Consider the following 20,212-nt stretch of genomic DNA (forward strand, 5'->3'; position numbering starts at 1 on the left):
AATTTTACAAAGGTATAACAATGGCATCAAAACCAAGTTCAAAATATACTGCATGCTGGTGGAAGTATGTCAAAAATAGAAAATTTCAGAGATAGTTACAATCTATAAAATACTATCATATATAGTATCTCACTGATTTTTCACAGCAGCCCAGAGAGATAGTTGTATTATATAATTCTCGCTCTACATATATAGAGACTGAGACTTAGAGAGATTAAATCATCAAGGTCATCCAGGTAATAATGTCAAGGCACGGAATAACTCAGGTCTTTGGGCTTTCAAAGCAAAAAGGAAAAAGAAAACATAACAACACCGTGCGAACTACATCTTTTGATTTTTCTCTAGTCCTTTTGTACCATCAAACAATATATCTAGGAGAAAATAATTACAAATTCCCTATACTCTGTGAATCTTTATGTTCTGTGAATTGAGGTTAGTGTATACTAGGTTTAACATTTTTTTAAAAGTACTTAGGTCTCATTTTCACACAATAAAAAGTGCATGTCTTAAAACAATAAATACCACTTAAGTATAGAGTTATCTCCATAACAAACTAAACCTATTATCAAAATGTAGTCTCTTTGGGAAACCACAAATTGTTCATGTTAACCCCCAAAACTACTAGGTATATATGCAAATGCCCACTTAGAAAAGTCCAACTTTTAATTTATTGTGATCACGAAACAGGCATCAGCCAGAGTTAGTTGCATTATACTTCTATGACCCCCGCAATCATAAAGACAAGCTTTGATTTATATTACAGTTGAGAATGAGCCTCAAGATATTGTACAGGAAATTAATGTTTGGCTTCGGTTTTCTTATGGCTTGCGCCAATACTGTAACTGATAGCATAAACCAGGGAACCTATTAAGCTGCACATCCAATTTGTCTGTGGTTCCATTGCCCCCTAGTGGCTATTTTAGAACTAGTTATTAACAGTGATACATAACTGTTGCCTTCAAAAGTCAGCAACAGTTCTCAAAGCCGGATGGGCAGATAAGCAGCATTAGCAACATCCAGGAACTTCTTAGACATAACAAAGTTCAAGCCCCACCTAAGACCTACTGAAAAGAAACTCTGTGGATGGTGTACAGTAACCTGTTTTAATGGCCCTGCCATGTGATTCTGATGCACACTAACATTTGAGAACCACTAGTCTAAGGGAAGCATTCTATTTGTATTTGAAGTAAATGTGGAACTATATAGGTGCATGTAATGGTTAATGTTATGGGTTAACTTGACTGGGCTAAGGGATGCCCAGATAGATGGTAAAACATTGTTCCTGGGAGTGTCTGTCAGGGTGTTTCTTGAAGAGATCAGCATTTGATTTGGTGAACTGAGTAAAGCATTTGCCCAGTGTGCGTGGGTGTCATCCAATCTGTTGAGGGCCTAAATAGAACAAAAAGTCAGAAGAAGGGCAAATTCGCTCTCTCTGCTCAAACTACAACATCTATCTTCACTTGTTCTCAGACATTGGTTCTCCAGGTTCTCAAGCTTTTGGAGTCAGATCATTGTTTACATCATTAGCCCCATGATTCTTAGGCCTTCAGACTTGGACAGAATTACACCACAGGCTTTCACCAGCTTGCAGAGAGCAGATGGTGGGGCTTTTCAGCCTCCATAACCACGTGAGCTACTTCTTATAATAAATCCTCTCTTACAGGCATCCATATATATCCTATTGTTTCTGTTTCTCTGGAGAACCCTGACTAGGGCAGTGCATATGAGTGCTCATTTATGAGACTATTGCTCATAATTATTCATAATTATTCCTAGGCCCTTCATATGTGCAGAATAATCTAGAAAAAGCTGACACTTAGTTGGTGGGGGATTTAAAAGTGCTATAAATCTATAACTGAATGATATAGAAAATAGGATAAAATGAATAAAGGTAAATTAATTCGATATTAAAAGTTCACTTTAAGAGCCTGCTAACTAGCCAAAACATCTGACCAGGATCCAGGATCGATGTTGGTGTGCTTAACCACTACATTGTTTCTTTGATATAAAATCAATGGAAAAATGTTTGTTGAATGGAATGAATATTCAAGCCAGGTTTGGATGGGGCATTTAATATTCAGACTCTTTAGTAGATGTATATTATTTCTACCCATTTTTCCATTACATAAATTGCTACTTCCCATTACATATATTGTTAGTTGAATTATTCAAACTATCAGTGACACAACCTCAGCCCCATGCTGAACTAAGGCCAAAAAATATTGGGGCCAGACTTTTAAAAAACTGTTTTGTGGGCAAATAAGTAGTTTAATAATAGTTTTAAAATCATGTTTAATTTAGTACAGCTCTAGGCTGCTGATGGTCAGTTCATCTATTTATCAGATAAAGAACAGAATGAAAGTAAACTAGACTTGACGTCAAAAGTTATGAGATTTGATCTGTGTGAACTTTGGTAAGTTACTTAAATTCTTTGAGGCTTGCTTTTCCCAGCTAAAGGGTAGTGATAATAATAATAACTATATTGCCCAGTTTTTTGTGAGGGTCAAATAAGTAAGGATATGAGAGGATTAAATGTTAAACAAAAGGAATTTACACATCATTTTAAGCAAATATCACAGAAAGAATACAAACATTACAGAAAGATTGCTGAAAATGTTACTGATTAATAAAAAAGATGGGTATAACTCCCACTGTTTAAACTCTCTCACAAACAACCATTGTAAACTCTGGACAAAATACGAAAAAAACTACCTGAAAACACTTGACAGCAAAAAAGCAGGCAGACATTGGAAAGCGGTCAACATTGGGGAGAAGGAATGGCACTGAGTGAAGATAGACCCCAGTCAGTACACTGTGTACACAAACCCAGATAGAAAAGCTGCAGTCTTAATGGTTTAAAGTCCCAGAGGACAGAGTATGGAGTGACCACAGCAACTGAAAAGTGATGGTGAAAATCCTAGAAAGGAGACAGCCAACACAGAGACAGCCTCATTCCATATATTAACTCTTCCCCAATCTCTGACTGACTTTGAACTATATATACATGAGGAGTAGGCTCCAAGTAGTACACTGAAGGTTAAACAAATAAAGGTTGTTTAGAGTTTAAAGTTCAAGTTAAATGCCTGCTAAAAAAAAAAAAAAAATACTCCCCTAAAAAACAATCAAGAGGATTTAAAGTGCACCACTCATAGCATCCAGGACACAATTCAAAATTAGTGGACATAAGAGGGAACAGGAAAATGTAACCCATACTCAAGAGAAAAGGTGATTAATGGAGACCAATCCTGAGATGACCCAGATATTGGAATCAACACACAGGGATTTTAAGCATCTATTATAAGTATTATCAAAGATATAAAGGAAAACATGCTCTTAATAAGGAAAAATATAAAATCTTAGCAGAGAAATAGAAGCCATAAAAAAGAACCAAATGAAAATTCTAGAACATAAAAATATCTGAATTTTTTTTAAAAAATTCATTGGATGAGCTTAACAGATTAAATGAATGAATGAAAAAGTCAGTGAACTTGAAGACAAATCTAATATGAAGGCCTGAGAAAATAAATTGGAAAAAAATGAACAGAGCCTTCGGGGTCTATGGGATAATATCATTAGGTCTACCACATGTTAGTGAAGTCCAAGAAGAGAGATAAAGTGATAGAAAGAATATGTGAAGAATACCAGAAACATTAAATATGGTAAAATGACAGCTTCAAGAATCTCAGAGAACCCCAAGTAGGATAAATACAAGCTATACCCATAAACATAGTAGTGAAACTACTGCAAACCAAAAACTAAGGTAAAATCTCAAAACAGCCAGAGAAAAATAACAAATTACATATTGAGTGACAATGATTTGAATTATTACTAACTTCTCAACAAAAACAATGAATACTAGAAATTAGTTGAATTATCTTTAAAATGCTTAAAGGAAAAGGGGCTTCCCTGGTGGCACAGGGTTAAGGTGGTTAAGAATCCACCTGCCAACGCAGGGGACACACAGGTTTGAGCCCTGGTCCGGGAAGATCCCACACGCTGCGGAGCAACTAATCCCGTGTGCCACAACTACTGAGCCTGTTCTCTAGAGCCCGCGAGCCACAACTACTGAGCCTGCGTGCCACAACTACTGAAGCCTGCCTAGAGCCTGTGCTCCAGAACAAGAGAAGCCACTGCAATGAGAAGTCCGCACACCACAACAAAGAGTAGCCCCCGCTCACTGCAACCAGAGAAAGCCTGTGTGCAGCAACAAAGACACAACACAGCCAAAAATAAATAAAATAAATAAATGTATTTTTTTAAATGCTTAAAGGAAAAAAGTACTGTCAACCCAGAACTCTATATCCAGCAAAAATAATCCTGTAAGAATGAAGGAGAAATAAAGATGTTCAGATAAAGGAAAAAGAAAAAAGAATTCATCATCAACAAACCTAAACAGAAAATGCTAAAAGAATTTCTAGTGGCTGAAGGGAAATAACACATGGACATCTAAATCTTTAGGAAGGAATAAAGAGCACTTTCATTTTATGACTCAAAGTCTTTTGGTCTTTTATGACTCAAAGGTTCTGACTCAAGTGCTGCTAAATGAGCCTAACTTTTCCCATCTTCACTGTCTCAAATATACATGTATTCATACACACTAAAACATGCAGAGAGAGGGAGAAATACGGTAAGTGCGGTTCACACATATCAGGATCATGTGCCCAAAGTAAACTCTAGATTCTCTAGCTCCTGCAAGAATAAATGGTTCTTCCACATTGCCTAACTTTCTCAAAGAGTAGTGCAGGGGACATCTGATTGAGTTTTATATACTCTATGTAGGTATATAAATATAACCACTTCTGTTATTCAGTATTTATTTGTTTCATTTACTGTAAAATCAAAATTGAAAACAGTAAACATTCAGAAAGTCAGTTTCTATAAATGCTCAGTACATAACCTTCTCAAGGAACATAACTCTATTCTACATTTGTTTTGTATCCACAACAGTACCTAACAGAATGCTAGGCACAGAGTTAATGCTTAACATACTTATTATTTTCTAATAGCTTTGGTAGTTGAACCCTTCTTCCCAAAAGCTATACAGCAATTTTATATTAAGTTACAAGACTAAATATAGAAATGGACATTTTTTTATCTTGGTGATAGAGAAGGCTATTGTTTGGGGACTCACTCATTAAGAGCTGACCCAAGGAAAAGAAAGGGTAAAGAACTGAAAAAGAAAGGATAATTCGATGGAAAATGTGTCATTATTTCCAGGAGTTCAACCTAACATAACTGGTTTACGTATTACTCCTAGGACCAAAATTTAGTTCTTACTAGAAGGAATAATACATAAAACTATTTAAATATGATTTGGTTACTTCAAGTGGTTTCCCCATTTTTTAGTCAAGTTTTTGGGTGTTTTGTTGTTGAGTTGCAGTTATTTCTATATTCTGGATATTAACCCCTTATCAAATATAGACATTTCCCCAAGGAAGATACACAAATGGCTAACAGGTATATGAAAAGTTGCTCAATATCACTAATAATTAGAGAAATGCAATTCAAAACTACAATGAGGTATCACTTCATACCCATTAGGATAGCCACTATCGCCACAAAAACAAAAAACAACAACAGAAAATAAGTGATGGTGAGGATGTGGAGAAATTGTCATCTTTGTGCACTGTTAGTGGGATTGTAAAATGGTGCAGACATTATACTAAAACGGTACGGAGATTCCTCAAAGGATTAAAAATAGGAAAACCATATGATCCACCAATCCCACTTCTGGGTATATATCCCAAAGAGCTGAATGCAGGTTGTTGGAGAAACATTTGCAAATCCATGTTCATTATAGCATTATTCACAAAAGCCAAGAGGTGGAAGCAACCCAATGATGGATAAAGAAAGAAAATGTGGCATATATATATACAATGGAATATTATCCATCCTTTAAAAAGAAGGAGGGCTTCCCTGGTGGCACAATGGTTGAGAGTCCGCCTGCCGATGCAGGGGACACGGGTTCGTGCCCCGGTCTGGGAGGATCCCACGTGCCGCGGCGCGGCTGAGCCCGTGAGCCATGGCCGCTGAGCCTGCGCGTCCGGAGCCTGTGCTCCGCAGCCAAACGGGCCGCGGCGGTGGGAGGCACGCGTACCGCAAAAAAAAAAAAAAAAAAAAAAAAAAAATGGTTAAGCTGGGTTAAAACGGTCAATTTTCTGTTTTTTCTTCCTCTTCCCTCCTTTCCCTTTTCCTCTACTCAATCTGTCCCCAACTCAAAATATATTCACTGAATCAAGAAAATAGAGGAAAGAAGAATGAGTATCCTGCTCTTCTCTTCCTTTTATTTCCCCACTACATCAGTTTTAGCTCAGAAACAATGAGGGAAAAGTTGGAGGGAAGTTCAATTCCAGCCTTCTAATTATGGGAATGAGACCATTTCTTTCAGTTCAGGCTCAAGATGGCAACTCTACCAGGCCATAGGCAAATATATCTAAGTACCCAAGATCTTCAAAACCAAGTGAGAAATTAACTTAGATAATAAGAACATTATTATACTCTCTAACATACATAATTAATGTACTAGAACTGCCCTCAAATTAGAGAAGGCAAAAATAAGACATAACACACATATACACAAACTTTTTCTTTACTAACCAATGAAACAAAAAATAAGAAAACATATCTCTTAAGTGAATACCTTATTCCATTAGGAAATACTTCATTCTACAATCTCTTTGAACTGGTTTTCCATCAGCTTCATCCAGTTTTGTTTCTTCACTTCTGTTTGGGTGTAAAGTCCCGTAATAAACAATAAGAAAAATAATTCCAAGGAGAAGAGTAAGAGCTATAGTGATGCTGACAGGTATAAAATAGTCTGAATTAAAAATAGAGAGTGGGTAAGACCAGAACACAATCAATATCCCCAATGTGGCCAATACCCTTACAATATAATAACAAGACATTGGACATTTGGTATTCTGTCCCTTAATATTAAAAAATGTAAAGACAAGAATGAATCCAACAACAATCCTGTATATGAATTCCATACCTATGGAAGCACAAAAATCAGTTTGTTCTTTAAATGCCCACAATATACCTAAAAACCAAAGAAATAACAACAGGAATAAAGCAATCTTAACATTTAAGAACAAAAGAAGCACAACACTCAACATCCAAGATAATAATGTAAACAACTTGTAAAAGAGATATACGAGTTTAGGACAGGGTCCATTAAGGAGTTTTTTATCAGGTAAGGATTTTCTTAAAGCTACTTGATAATCAACAGTCGACCAAGAAATAGCACAGCAAGAGACCATGATGGCTGCATCTACAAAACAAAAATTTTTTTAAGATATAGTTATAGGAATAATAATAGCAATATTAAATTACTATATGCCATACATGCTTCATCTGTATATACACACCCATAAACACATCAGGTACTTTATATACTCATCTCATTTAATCCTTTGAAATAGATATTAATAGTCCTATATTACATATGAGGGAATTAATGCTTAGAGAATATATATACATTTCTTGACCCAAGTCACACAGCCACCAAGTTTCAGAGAGATGAGATTTGAACTGAAATTTGCCTGATTCCAAAGTTGGTGTGCTTAACCACTACATTAGACTGCTTTATAAGATGGTGAATAAATTCACTGGACAAATTTTATTGAGCAACTGGTACAATGGAAACTGCATACTCTGGAAGTTCTCTAAGAGACTACAGTTATAGTCCTAGCTTTTCCAGTTTTTTTGGCTTTGACCTTGGGCATATATCTAATTCACTAGGAAATGACATCATGAGAGAGAAGAGGGCAGGAAGAAAGGAAGGGAGAGAGGTTAAACAGAAAATTTAATGTAAGTATGAGGTATCAACAGCTCAATTTCCCATATCTTTAAGATGATGGATCAAATGAACAAACATGATCTAAAACTTACAAATTTCTGTAGGCTTGGCACCTTTATCCCATTTTTTCCCCAACAAATAACAGAAAAGTAAGTTCATTACTACTTTGGAAAGGTATGTCATTAGCCCCACTCTCAAAGCTGGAGACTGAGATTAGCTCAAGATGGTAGAGTAGAAGGATGTGAACTCAAAGCTGGGGACTTATAAAACTGAAAGCAAAGATATTAGAGAATTAGAAGGAAATAATTTGGAGTAAAATAGAGAATGCTCATCATTCCCATTCAGCCTCACTGGAGGGCTATATATTAGGATAGGAAGGCAGACTTAAGATAGATCCTCTAGTGAAGACGATTATAAATGTCTTTGTCAACTCTCCTGGTTTTAGCATATACCACTCTGAACTGCACAATTAGTTGGGCTTCTTTTCTTTCTTCTTTAATTCAAAAATATTTGAATTAAAACATCACTTTCCCCTAAATTTCCCTGTGATATCTTTTTTATAATTGGTTTTAATTTCTACCAAACCAGTACATATACATTGTTTTTAAAAGTTGGTAAGTGCTAAAGAACTTATAAGAAAATAGCAGTAGACTGCTCTACCCCTTCTCACCTCTTAGCCATGATTCTCAGAAAAAATTACTATCAACTCTTCTACCTTTACTTCTGACATGTATTGCCATATTTCTAAATAAAACACATACTGTGCTATTTCTTATCTACTTTAGACTCTGATTATTAATTTCCTACGTGGGAAGGGGAAATTTTTGCACATGCACACATATATACACACCCTCCTTCCATTTTCCTCTCTCTCCTTCTACCCAAAAGAGTAACATCACAATTTTTGGTAAAATCAATATCCAGTGTTTACCTTATTATGACTACATAAGTACAGCCTCTTTGACTGCTCAGCCAAGTACTACATTCTGATCATATTTCCTTTCTTTTAAAACTTTTCATTGTTACTTACTTTGCTTAGTTTTTCATGACTCATCAGTATTTCTCAGCAAATTCTTCAAATTAATTAATTAAACTTCCCTATATACATCTATTAGGGTTTTTTTGTTTGTTTTTTGTTTTTTAATAATATGATCCTTCTGCTTAAAGGTGGCTGCTGTCAAGGTTTGCTTCCTGTCTTCCCAGAACTTCCCTTCACCTCTCTTCAGTGCTGACTTCCTGTTTCCTGTTCCAATATTTCCTTCTTGCTTCGTTCTCATGGTTTGATCAAGCATTCTCCAGACATTCCTGAGAAAAGTTGTACCTAAGCTAAACTTTTGAGACCATGTATGTCTCAAAATGTCTTTATTCTACCCTCATGTTTGATACACAGTTTCAACAGAAATAGAATTCAAAGTTTAAAAATGTTTTCCATTGAAACTTTGAAGTCATTGATCTATTAAATTCTAATCTCAAGTGTTATGGTTAAGAATTTCAAAGCCATTCAATTTCCCCATCCTTAAATGATCTTTATTTTCTCTCAAATCTTCTAGAATCTTATCTTCATCTTTGCGTCTCTGAAATGTTATAATGATGGGCTTGGTATGGGCCGTTTTTATCAACCTTTCAATCTAGTAACCCACATCTTTCAGAGATATGCTGTTTTTATTCTTTGATGGCTTCCCTAGAAATCACAACATGCATATTAAACATATCAAAATTTAAAGTTAATCAGTATTTTTACCTCACAGGTAGATTTATCATGAAGGTAGTGAAGCTTAAATTTCAGGGACCTACACTTGCCCAGACTCCTTCCAAGCCTGGCAAAGCCCTGGCAATGTGTTCACTTTGTCATATATATTTTATAAAAGTTGGAAAAATAAGGTATTTTCATTGCAGTTACTAAAATTCCCTGTCTCTTACTTTTCCTCTCTCACATTTTCCCTAGGTGCATTGAAGCAAGCTGTGGTCATTTTGGGGATCTGGCTAAAGGGAAATTGAGTTGAGAATAGTTTAGGTTTAGGGGGATATGTTTACAAGATTTGCTTGAATAATTCTGATTAGTAAGTAACAGATCTAGGATTCTCAAGTAGTTTGCCTGATCTTAACACTTCACTATCTTGCTGTCAACAGGCCTTTGATTCCTTAATATTAAGGCATGATGGTCTATCCTCATCCAGTTGGCACTATTAGTTTGACGTTATTTCCCATTTCCCACTTACCTACCTGTTTCCAATATTTTTTCTCCTCATTTTGCTAATCTAATCTGTACATTATACTCTATCCAAAAGGAATTCCTTGTCTTTGCCAAACCACGCCTTTGCTTATGCGTTTCTCCCGATATGAAATGACCTTGCCCAATCACATCTATACAGATTCTTATTAATTTCTTCTGATTTGACATTATTGACACCAGTAAAGAAAACAAAAGACTCCCACTATTCACTAAAGGAGACATTGACAATAAACAAGTGTTGTCAATTCAAACAGTATTTAAAATTAGTTACTTCATCAAAAAAAATCTTGATATACTCTGATCTTATACCACATTATTGAAGACACTGGTAGAGTTGTCCCCAAATGTGACAACAATCAAAAAATATACTTATAATATTATCAATACTGTGTGAAGTTGAAACTTCTCTAAATTAAAAATAAACAAAAACCTAATTTCTATTAACTATGCTAGAAAAAAAGATTGAATTTTTCTTTTCTCTCTGTGGAAATTATATCATAAAATCATTATCAAATCAAAACCCAATCAGAGTACACAGCCAAAAAAATTAGATAAAGGAGTATTAAAATAATAAAAATATATTACTTTTCTTTCTCTTGTGAAATTTGTGGTATTGGTCAGCTTTCTTATCCCTGTAATTTACTGTTCTTTATTTTATTTTTAAAAGAATGCTTACTTTCATGTCTTTTATGAATTGAACTGTATTCTTCCAAAATTCATATGTTAAAGCCCTAACCCCCAATGTGACTATACTTTGAGATAGGGCCTTTAGGGAGACAATTAAGGTTAAGTAAGTTCGTAAAGGTGGGGCCCAAATCTAATAGGACCAGTATCCTTGTAAGAATAGAAAGAGATACCAGAGATCTCTCTTTCTCTCCATACACAGAGGAAAGACATGTGAGGACACAGCAAGAAGGTGGCCATCTGCAACCCAAAGAGAGTCCTCACGAGAAACAAACCCCACTGGCACCTTGATTTTGGATTTCTAGTCTCCAGAACTGTAAGAAAATATATTTCTGTTGGTTAAGCTGCCCAGTCTATAGTATTCTGTTACGGCAGCCCAAGCACACTAACATAATTCTGATTTCCTAATATTACATTCTTCTTTTCAAAAATAGGGTCTCTCTAATTGTTTTTGTTTTACACGCGGATCCACTTTTGCTTTACCTTTTTCCTGAACTATACAAGGAATTTAGAACAGTTTAACTCCATCCATCTTCCACCTGACTTTCATGCTACTGCTTGCCTTCATTCTTTCTTTTTCTTAGCCACATAGTATTATTTCTGTTTATGCAGTCAAGTTTCATTTAGAGGTAGGTAACTTCACTTTTACCCTGAGGAGGGTGACTTTTGGAGTGCCAGTTTTACGGATTAGGATTTTCTACCAGATGTCCCTCCCTTGTGAAGACCCTGAGTTTTGTCTCCAGTCCTCCACACCCTGGGAAGCCATCAAAACTGATCTGCTTGTTTGTAAGGTTCAGTAAAAACCCTCAGGGTATAAAGCCTTCACAGTCCTACTCAAACCTGCTGCATTCCCACTTTCATGCATATTTTTGCCTGTTGTATCAGATTGTTTTAAGCTTTTATGAAGACTTTTGAAAATACTTAACCAATTGTTTTAGATAATTTCAGGGGGAGAGTTGATTCAAATAATCTAGCCTTTTAGTGGTGGTGGAACTGATTTGAATAACCCAAGTTTTCTAACTGCTTTCCATCTCCTAAATATTTGTTAACATTTCTAATCTGCTATTCTACTCTGCATTCTCTTTGTCCTTATGGGTTTATACTGTTTTTACTTGTTACTCTCCTCTTTAGCATGATTTCAGAAGGAACAAAGATAAAAGAATTTGTTCAGTCTTCTGAAGTAGTTCTATATATAAACTGATTTTTTTTTACATTTTGAATTATTCTTCCTGATTATCAAAACAATACATGGTTACTGTAGAAAATTTGGAAATTCAGAAAAGTATAAGGAAGATGAAATAGATAAAATCATTCACAATCCCACCACACAGAAGCAGCCACAGCTAACATCAGTAGATCTACCATTATACAGGTTGTAAACTCTATATGCTGAACTTTAGCTTCAGGGACTAATAAATCCCAACCCACAAATTCTTTGCATCACAAGGAAAAAGAGGTCTCATACACAGTAGGTTCATTTCAGTGGTGCACTAACAATCAAAGTAAAGGTAAAAATATTAGAAGGGACTACAATCTAGAGGTTTGTGGGAAACTGGGACCAAGAAAACTGTTTGGGGAAATGAAGTGTTCTCACAGGTGAGTCTAGCATAGAGGGAACTCCAGGGGAGAGGACAATCTGTTACTCTGAGGTGAATCCAAGTCTGCATGGAATCCTAGTCACTAATGAAAACTGGGACTATTTTTAGCAAATAAATAGTTCTTTTAACATCTCAAATTAAACACCTATTAAAAGATTTTCTTAATGGAAATACCAAATTGTCCTTTAAAAATGTACATTTAACCCTAATGAGGAAATCTGCTATAAAAGAGCAACGTATCAACCAATTTGCAAAACTTTCATTAGTTTTGTAGCACTTGCACTTTCACCCAATGATTGCGATTCTGGGAATTTACCCTATGGCTAAACTTCACACATGCAAAAGAATGCATGCATAAGACTATTCACTGCAGCTTTTTTGCAACAGTAAAATATTAGAAACAACCTAAATTAACATAAAAAGGGAGCCTGTTAAATAATTCATGATACATCCATAATTTGTAATACTATGCTGATAAGAAAAATAAATGAGGGTGCTTCTTCTGTACTGATACGTTTAGATCTCCAAGATATGTTAAGTGCAAAAAACAAAGATGGCTTTTATGCTACCATTTCTATAAAAAAAAGAGAGAGAGAGAGAGAGAAGGAAAGAGAAAGATAGGCTTTTACATTTTTTTTTCTGAAAGAATCATCAGAAAGCTGACAATAATAGTTTGTTTTACTACTGAATGTAAAATAGTTGGCTGGTGGGAAGCAGCAGCATAGCACAGGGAGATCGGCTGGGTGCTTTGCGATGACCTACAGGGGGTGGGATAAGGAGGATGGGAGGGAGGCTCAAGAGGGAGGGGATATGGGGACATGTGTATGCATATGGCTGATTCACTTTGTTGTGCAACAGAAACTAACACAGTATTGTGAAGCAATTATACTCCAATAAAGATCTATTAAAAAATAAATAAAAAATGTTCAAAAAAATAGTTTGTTTTCTGGGCAGACAAAGGAAGGGAAAGGAAGAAGGGAGAGGGAGACAGTATACCTTTATATACCTCAAAGTACCTTTGAACCATGTACTTCTTTTTCAAAAAAAAATACATAATTCTAAAAAGAAAAACAATAAAAATAATTCTAAAACCTGCCAAAGAGTTACACAGTTGACATAAAATATCAGTGGCATCCATCTAACACAGGCTATTAAGAAAGACCTACACTGAGTGAAATTTTCTTGACCATGTTCCAGAAGGATGTAGAGCTGAAGAGCAAGTTGTGGGCAGCCTTCCAGGTAGGTCTCAAATAGCCTGAGCATGCTCAAATCTGTCACCCTATCTATAACTTCTTTATGAGGATCGATTTGTTCTTCCACGAAGTTATCCGTTTTGCTGGTGTACTTGAAAGCCACATGATAACCCTTTTTCAAGGCAAACCAATACCTGTAAAGTAAACATGAATATTTATCTTCAGTAATAGATTCTTTATAACATGTGTGTTAATTTACATAATAATTTTGGGAAAAAAGCAACATGTGTTTAAGAATAGAATTTTCCCACAAACTTTCTCTACTACAAATTTCTCTCAACTTTGTAAATATTTCATTGTAGCTTTATTGAGGTTTAAGACTCCACAATTTTTATTGCATGTCTGATGTGCCAGTGTGTGCTAGCACCGTTAAGCATACATGATCTTCTTTCATCTTCACAGTTATTATGAGAGATGAGTAGGTATTATTCCCAAATCACAGACAGGAAAAGTTAGGCTGAGAACAGTAGAGTGATTTGCTGAAAGTTACGCAGAGAGTAAGGGGCAGACCTAAAGTCCAAACCTATGTCTTATCATTCCTAGTCTTAACCACTATTTTCTGAAAGACAAACTGCAATTTCCACTTCATGCAATTTATCTTAACTAAAAGACAAATACATGCCCTTATGATAATGTCAAGGTTGAAGATGAGATTGAATCTTCTTTCAGTTTAATCTAGCAAATAATTACTGTTGACCCTTGAACATGTGGAGTTAGGGATGCCAACCCTCTGTGCAGTCAAAAAATCTACACATAATTGATAGCTGGCCCTTTGTATCCTCAGTTCCACATCCGTGGATTCAACCAACCTCAGATCGTGTAGTACTGTAGTCTTTACTACTGAAAAAAATCTGCATATAAGTGGACCCACACAGCTCAAACCCATGTTGTTCAAGGGTCAGCTGTACTCCATAATCTACAAGGTGCTAGGCTCTGTGACCATTACCACCCTGGAAAACATAAAATTTCAAAGACTCCTAAAACATCCTTGCTCAGGCTCTTCTTTACAAAGAATTTTTAAATGAACATGACTTATCATCATCCAAGTAAAATTAATAACAAAAATAACTGAAACACTTATTTCAAAAATATCTGAGGCTAGCAATAAGACAACCAGGATTCTAGCCCAAAGCTTATCAAAACTCTTTATCTACACCTCAGTTTCCCCATATATAAAATGAGGGCAGTGATATATATCCTGTGTCAACTTGCTCCTTCTGTCAATGTTTCCCATTTCAGTAAATGGCACTAACATGCACCATGTTGCTCAGACCAAAAATGTGGGAATAATTCCCAACTTCTTTCTTTTTCTCATACCCTATAAAACTTCCTCAGCAGGTTCTGTTGGTTCTTAGCTCTAACTTCAAATATATCCAGATCTAAACACATCTTATCACTTCCACTGCCTCCATCCTAGTTTCAGCAGCCAACATCTCTGGCCTGGATTACTTTGATAGTCTCATAATTGGTCTCTCTGATTCTACTCCTGCTTCCTATACATCCTATTCTCTACACAGCATCTAGATTGAACCTGTTAACCATAATTTAGATGTTACCCCTCCACTCGAAATGTTCCAATGATTTCCATCATACTTAGAATAAAACACAAAGTCTTTACGCCATTTTACAAGGCCCTCCATAATCTGCCTTTCCCTCTCATTTCTCCCACAATTTCAGTGTACCTTTCTTACTGTTTTTCCCAAGTTAAAGGCCTTTGTCTTTGCTACTCCCTCTTCCTGGAACTCTCCTAAACCCCAGAGATTTTGCAAGTTTACTCCTTAACTTCATTCAGGTCTCTATTCAAATACCAGTTCCTCACAGAGGTCTTTCCAGATCACACCATCCATCGCATTCTATCTCTTTATCCTACCTCATTTTTCTTTATCATCACTTGACACATTTTTGCTTATCTGTACCTTCTCACAAGAATGAAATCTGCATGAAAGCCGGGACTTTGTTTTGTTCACTGCTATATCCTGAGAAACTAAAATAGTACCAGTACATAGCCGCTCTAAGAAAATATTTACTGAATGAATGAATAAATGAGAGCTCATGACAATCTTTCCATAAAGAGACAGTAGATATGAAAGGACTTTGGAAAGTTGAAATAAAACACAAATATAAGATATTCTCATTTTAAACAAGATGTATACATATATGGATATGCAAAGATTCTTCACCTAGCAAATAAAAGTATATTTTTACCATCACAGTTCTAGAATAACATGGTCCATTATATTCAATGTGGACTAGATGCCAGGGTAGAGTGTCTACAAAAATGATGAAGACATGACCTCCACTTTCAATGACCTTACAACCTAATAGGAAGGTCAAGCCTATAAACTGCTAGCTGCAATACAAGGCAGAAGAAATAACCACTCAACAGAAATGTAAATACTATGTTGTAAAAGTATAGGAAAAAAAATGATTAACACTGTCCAGGATTTATAGGTGAGATTTATAAGTGAATTTATGTTTGAGCCTTTTCTGGGTATCTGGCACAATAGGGAGTTCCTGTATGTATATTATGTAAGACTGATATGTAATACAGTATGTTCTTAAAGGTATCTATCCTTTTAAAGCAGAAGGATAGATACTGCTAATTGAAAAACTTGAAAAATTCACAAACATTAACAAGTACATACCTAGAACAAAATCAGTACAGACAGCATAGAGTGAGAAAGCCAGCAGAGCACAGTGATTAAGTGTACAGACTCTAAAAAAGCCAGGACGCTTGGATTCAAATCCTTGCTCCATCACTTCCTAGTGATGCCTCAGTTTCCTCATATGAAAAAGGGGGTAATCATCATATCTACCTCATTGGGTTGATATGAGGATTAAAGGAGTTAATACATGTAAAATGTTTAGACCAGTAACTGGCACATGTTAAGTGGTATATCAGTGCCTGTTAAACAAACAACAACAACAACAAAAAAAAAAGATGGAGCTGTTTACAGATGAGCACATTAATATTTCCAGTGACTTTAGAGAGGAATATTTTCCAATTTTGTAGCAATTAATAGCAAACCTATGCAAAGTTCTGCTTATCTGAGGATAATTTCATGAGAAGGGGAGTATGAATATAATTTTTTAATCAATAGGATATTGTTTCAGTTTTATGGAAGAAATGATGAAGCGGCCAAAGAAAAAGAAACAGAAGGAGCTTTCTTAGCATATTTTATCACAATGTATTCTTTTATTTGAGATAAAGAGGAAACAGCTTCCAGTGATGAGAGATTCCCTTGTATCAAGCTCACCTTCCTACTGATGACAATGATAAATTACAGACAAAATATTAAAGAAAACAAGGCACTAAAGAGCAACCAAAAGTAGGAAGAAGGATGAGGGCACTTAACTCTTGAAAGAAGGGAACCATACTGCATGAGATGCATTTATCTGGCTTTTCCTCTACCAGCATCCCACAGTCCAAATGGCAAAAAGTAGATACAGCTCAAGCAGAAAGTCAAATTATTACTGGCTCAAAGAGTGAGAGAACTAAGGTTGAATCTGCCAGAGTGGTTAGAAATTAAGAGGGATCCTAGAAAAGAGGGAGCCACAGAGTAAAAAACCTCCCAAATCTGCATATACCCTCCTTAAATCCTTGGCCAACCCCTTACTATGTATAGCTAGGGTGAGGCTCCAAGGAACTGAGGAAAAATGGCAAGAATGAGCAGAGATTTTGGCAGCTGTCTACCACAGGGAAGAGTCTGGAGTTTAAGTTCCACCAAACTGGAGGGGCTTGGTAAATACTTCAAGCATCCCATTGAAACGCCAAAAGGGTGATAAGTTAGGAGTAAAGACCATACTTCAGGTCTGTAAGACTTCCCCTAGGACTAAGAACAAAAGCAAAATAGACCTTCCCTAGCAAAGCCTAAACCAAGCCTCTGTATCACGTCAAGGTAATTTGCCAATAATTTAACTATCTGCTTTCTCTTCAACAGAAGATAACAGAAACCAGAGTCTCTACAAGGTATCAATCACAATGTCCACTACACAATAAAAAATTAAATGATATGCAAATTTAGAGGAAAATGTAACTTATGCTAAAGAGCATAATCAGTTAATAGAAACATATCAGTTAATAGGAACATACCCACAGATGACCCAGATATTGAAATTAGCAAACAAAACACAGAGAGAAAAAATTAATGAAAAAAATTAACAGAACCTCAATAACAAAGGTGTAATTGAAGTCCCAAAAGAAACAGAGAGAGAGAATGGGGCAGGAAAAAAAAAAACTTGACAACATACTGGCGAAAAATATTTTCCAAATTTGATCAAAAACAACATAAAGCTCAACGAACCCAAACAGAAAAAATAAAACAATATGTAGGCCCAGAAGACAACTATATCAATAATTACAGTAATATATGAAATGTAAATGGATTGAAAGTTTCAATAAAAGATTGTCAAACTGGATACAAAAATCAAGATTCAACTCTATATGATTTGGAAGAGACTCTCTTTAAACATAAAGACACGGATAGTTTGAGGGACTTCCCTGGTGGCGCAGTAGTTAAGAACCTGCCTGACAATGCAAGGGCCACGGGTTCAAGGCCTGGTAGCGGAAGATCCCACATGCTGCGGAGCAACTAAGCCCATGTGCCACAACTACTGAGACTATACTTTAGAGCCTGAGAGCTGCAACTACTGAGCCCACATGCCACAACTACTGAAGCTCACGCACCTAGAGCCCATGCTCCACAACAAAGACAAGCCACGGCAATGAGGAGCCCGCGCACTGCAACAAAGAGTAGCCCCCACTTACCGCAACTAGAGAAAGCCTGCGCGCAGCAACAAAGACCCAATGCAGCCAAAAATAAATAATAAAATAAAATTAAAAAACAAAAAAGACACAAATAGTTTGAAAGGAAATCACAAAAAAATAGTTAGTATGGCTATATTAGTATCCCAGACAAAATAGATTTCAAATCAAGGGGTATTAACAGAGATAAAGAGTCATGTCATAATGATATAAGAATCAATTTTTCAAGAAGACATCTGAATGTACCTGATAATACCATTTGAAGATACACAAAGCAAAAATTTTCAAAGTACAAGGAGAAAAAGATAAGTCCACAATATTAGAGTGTTTTAACACTCATCTCTCAGTAATTGAAAGAAAAGGTAGGCCAAAAGAAAAAAATCAGTAAGAATATAGCAGATTTTAATAATATGTTTAATAATATGTTTAATAATAATATGTTTTATAATAATATGTTTAATAATATGTTGATACATATTGCCCTAATTTATACATTTATAGAACACTACACTCAACAAGAGCAATTTACAAATTCTTTTCAAATGCACATGGAATATTCACCAAGTTAGACTATATGTTGGGCCATAAAACAAGCCAATAAATGTAAAAAGACTATAATCACACAAATTATGTTGTCTGATCAAAACAATATTTAATGAGAAATCAACAACAATAAGATACCTCGGAAAATCCTCAAATATTTAGAGATTTAAGTAAAGGGCCCAGATCCTCAAGTTTCATAAATATTGCACCCTAGGAAATTTGAACATTACCAGATGACCTCTCTCTAAAGCATTTTAAATAGAAGAATAGGTAAGAAAAAATGTTCAACTATTTAATGCCCATTTAAGAAACTCCATAAAGAAGGGCCCAGGGACCTGCGGAAGGAAGGAGACTCATCTCCATTGTACTTTCTTTCACACGATTTGAACTTTTTTTACCAGTTATTTTAAAAGAGCAACAATAACTTCCATATTTTAAATAATACAAATGCCTTTCATATACCCATCAAAGGAAAAGTCTCCTTTGGCAAGGAGAAAGGTTTTATCACAAATAGTACATAAAATGGAAATACAGAAGTGTCATCTAATTTATATTCTGGAAAATGAAATGTTCTACTCCACAGACACCTGAGCAGTGAGAACATACTTAGTAGCAACAGGCACTTACACCTAATAAATAATTCATGTTGACATTCCTTGTCTTTCATCTACCAACACAAACTCAATTTATCTATTCTGTAGGGAAGTGAATCTGTAGTTCAGTAAATCTCAGGTTTTTCCTTACTTAGTTTAGACAGACCCTTGGATAATTTTCCCATTTTTATGAACTTATGTTTTAAATTAATTATGTTTTAATTTTTGCTCATTCCTCACTATTCATCTCAGTATTCTGCCACTTCCTGCACTAAGAAAATACAAAGAAAAAGAAAAACAAAAAGAGGGAAGTGTCTGTTTATCAAGTATCTGTTTATCACTAATAGCAAACCTAATTCAATTTTTCCTTTTCTTCTTTTTTTGTTTGAATAGGCAAAATATTTAAATAATTCCAACATTTTTTTAAAAGTTATTCGCTGAAAAAACTCCATGCCACTCCTATGACCTAACTACCCAGTTTTCACCCTCCCCTATGACCATGAGAATTCATGGTTACTACTTTCATGTGTACCCTTCTAGAGTTTCTTTATGCATATACAAGCAAGCATAAGTATATATGGCTTTTCACCACTTTGTTTTACACAGACTGTAGCATATCATATCTGCTGTATGCACCTTGTCTTTTCACTTAAAAGTACATATTGGAGATCTTTCCATTTCAGTACATAAAGTACTTTATCATTCTTTGTAATAGCTATGTAGTGTGCCATTGCATAGGTATACC

General features: G+C 35.5%; 1 protein-coding gene across 12 annotated transcripts in view; it reads right to left on the bottom strand.

Moving 5' to 3' along the window:
• The window catches only part of XKR9 (XK related 9), a 207,568-nt gene that overhangs the window by 170,334 nt on the left and 17,022 nt on the right, over positions 1–20,212 (bottom strand). For 11 of the 12 annotated variants that reach the window (XM_079902495.1, XM_079902500.1, XM_079902496.1 and 8 more), the window contains 2 exons: positions 13,480–13,700; positions 6,641–7,270 (listed from right to left, as the gene is read on the bottom strand). In XM_079902495.1, coding sequence (XP_079758621.1) covers positions 6,642–7,270; positions 13,480–13,700 — 850 coding nt within the window. In that variant the 3' untranslated portion in view covers position 6,641. Of the gene's footprint in view, positions 1–6,640; positions 7,271–13,479; positions 13,701–20,212 lie in introns of those variants that run through there. The other variant, XM_079902490.1, reaches the window with a different exon arrangement.

This window comes from Stenella coeruleoalba (genome assembly GCF_951394435.1).
Source record: "Stenella coeruleoalba genome assembly, chromosome: 17".
In the NCBI taxonomy this organism is placed as follows: domain Eukaryota; kingdom Metazoa; phylum Chordata; class Mammalia; order Artiodactyla; family Delphinidae; genus Stenella; species Stenella coeruleoalba.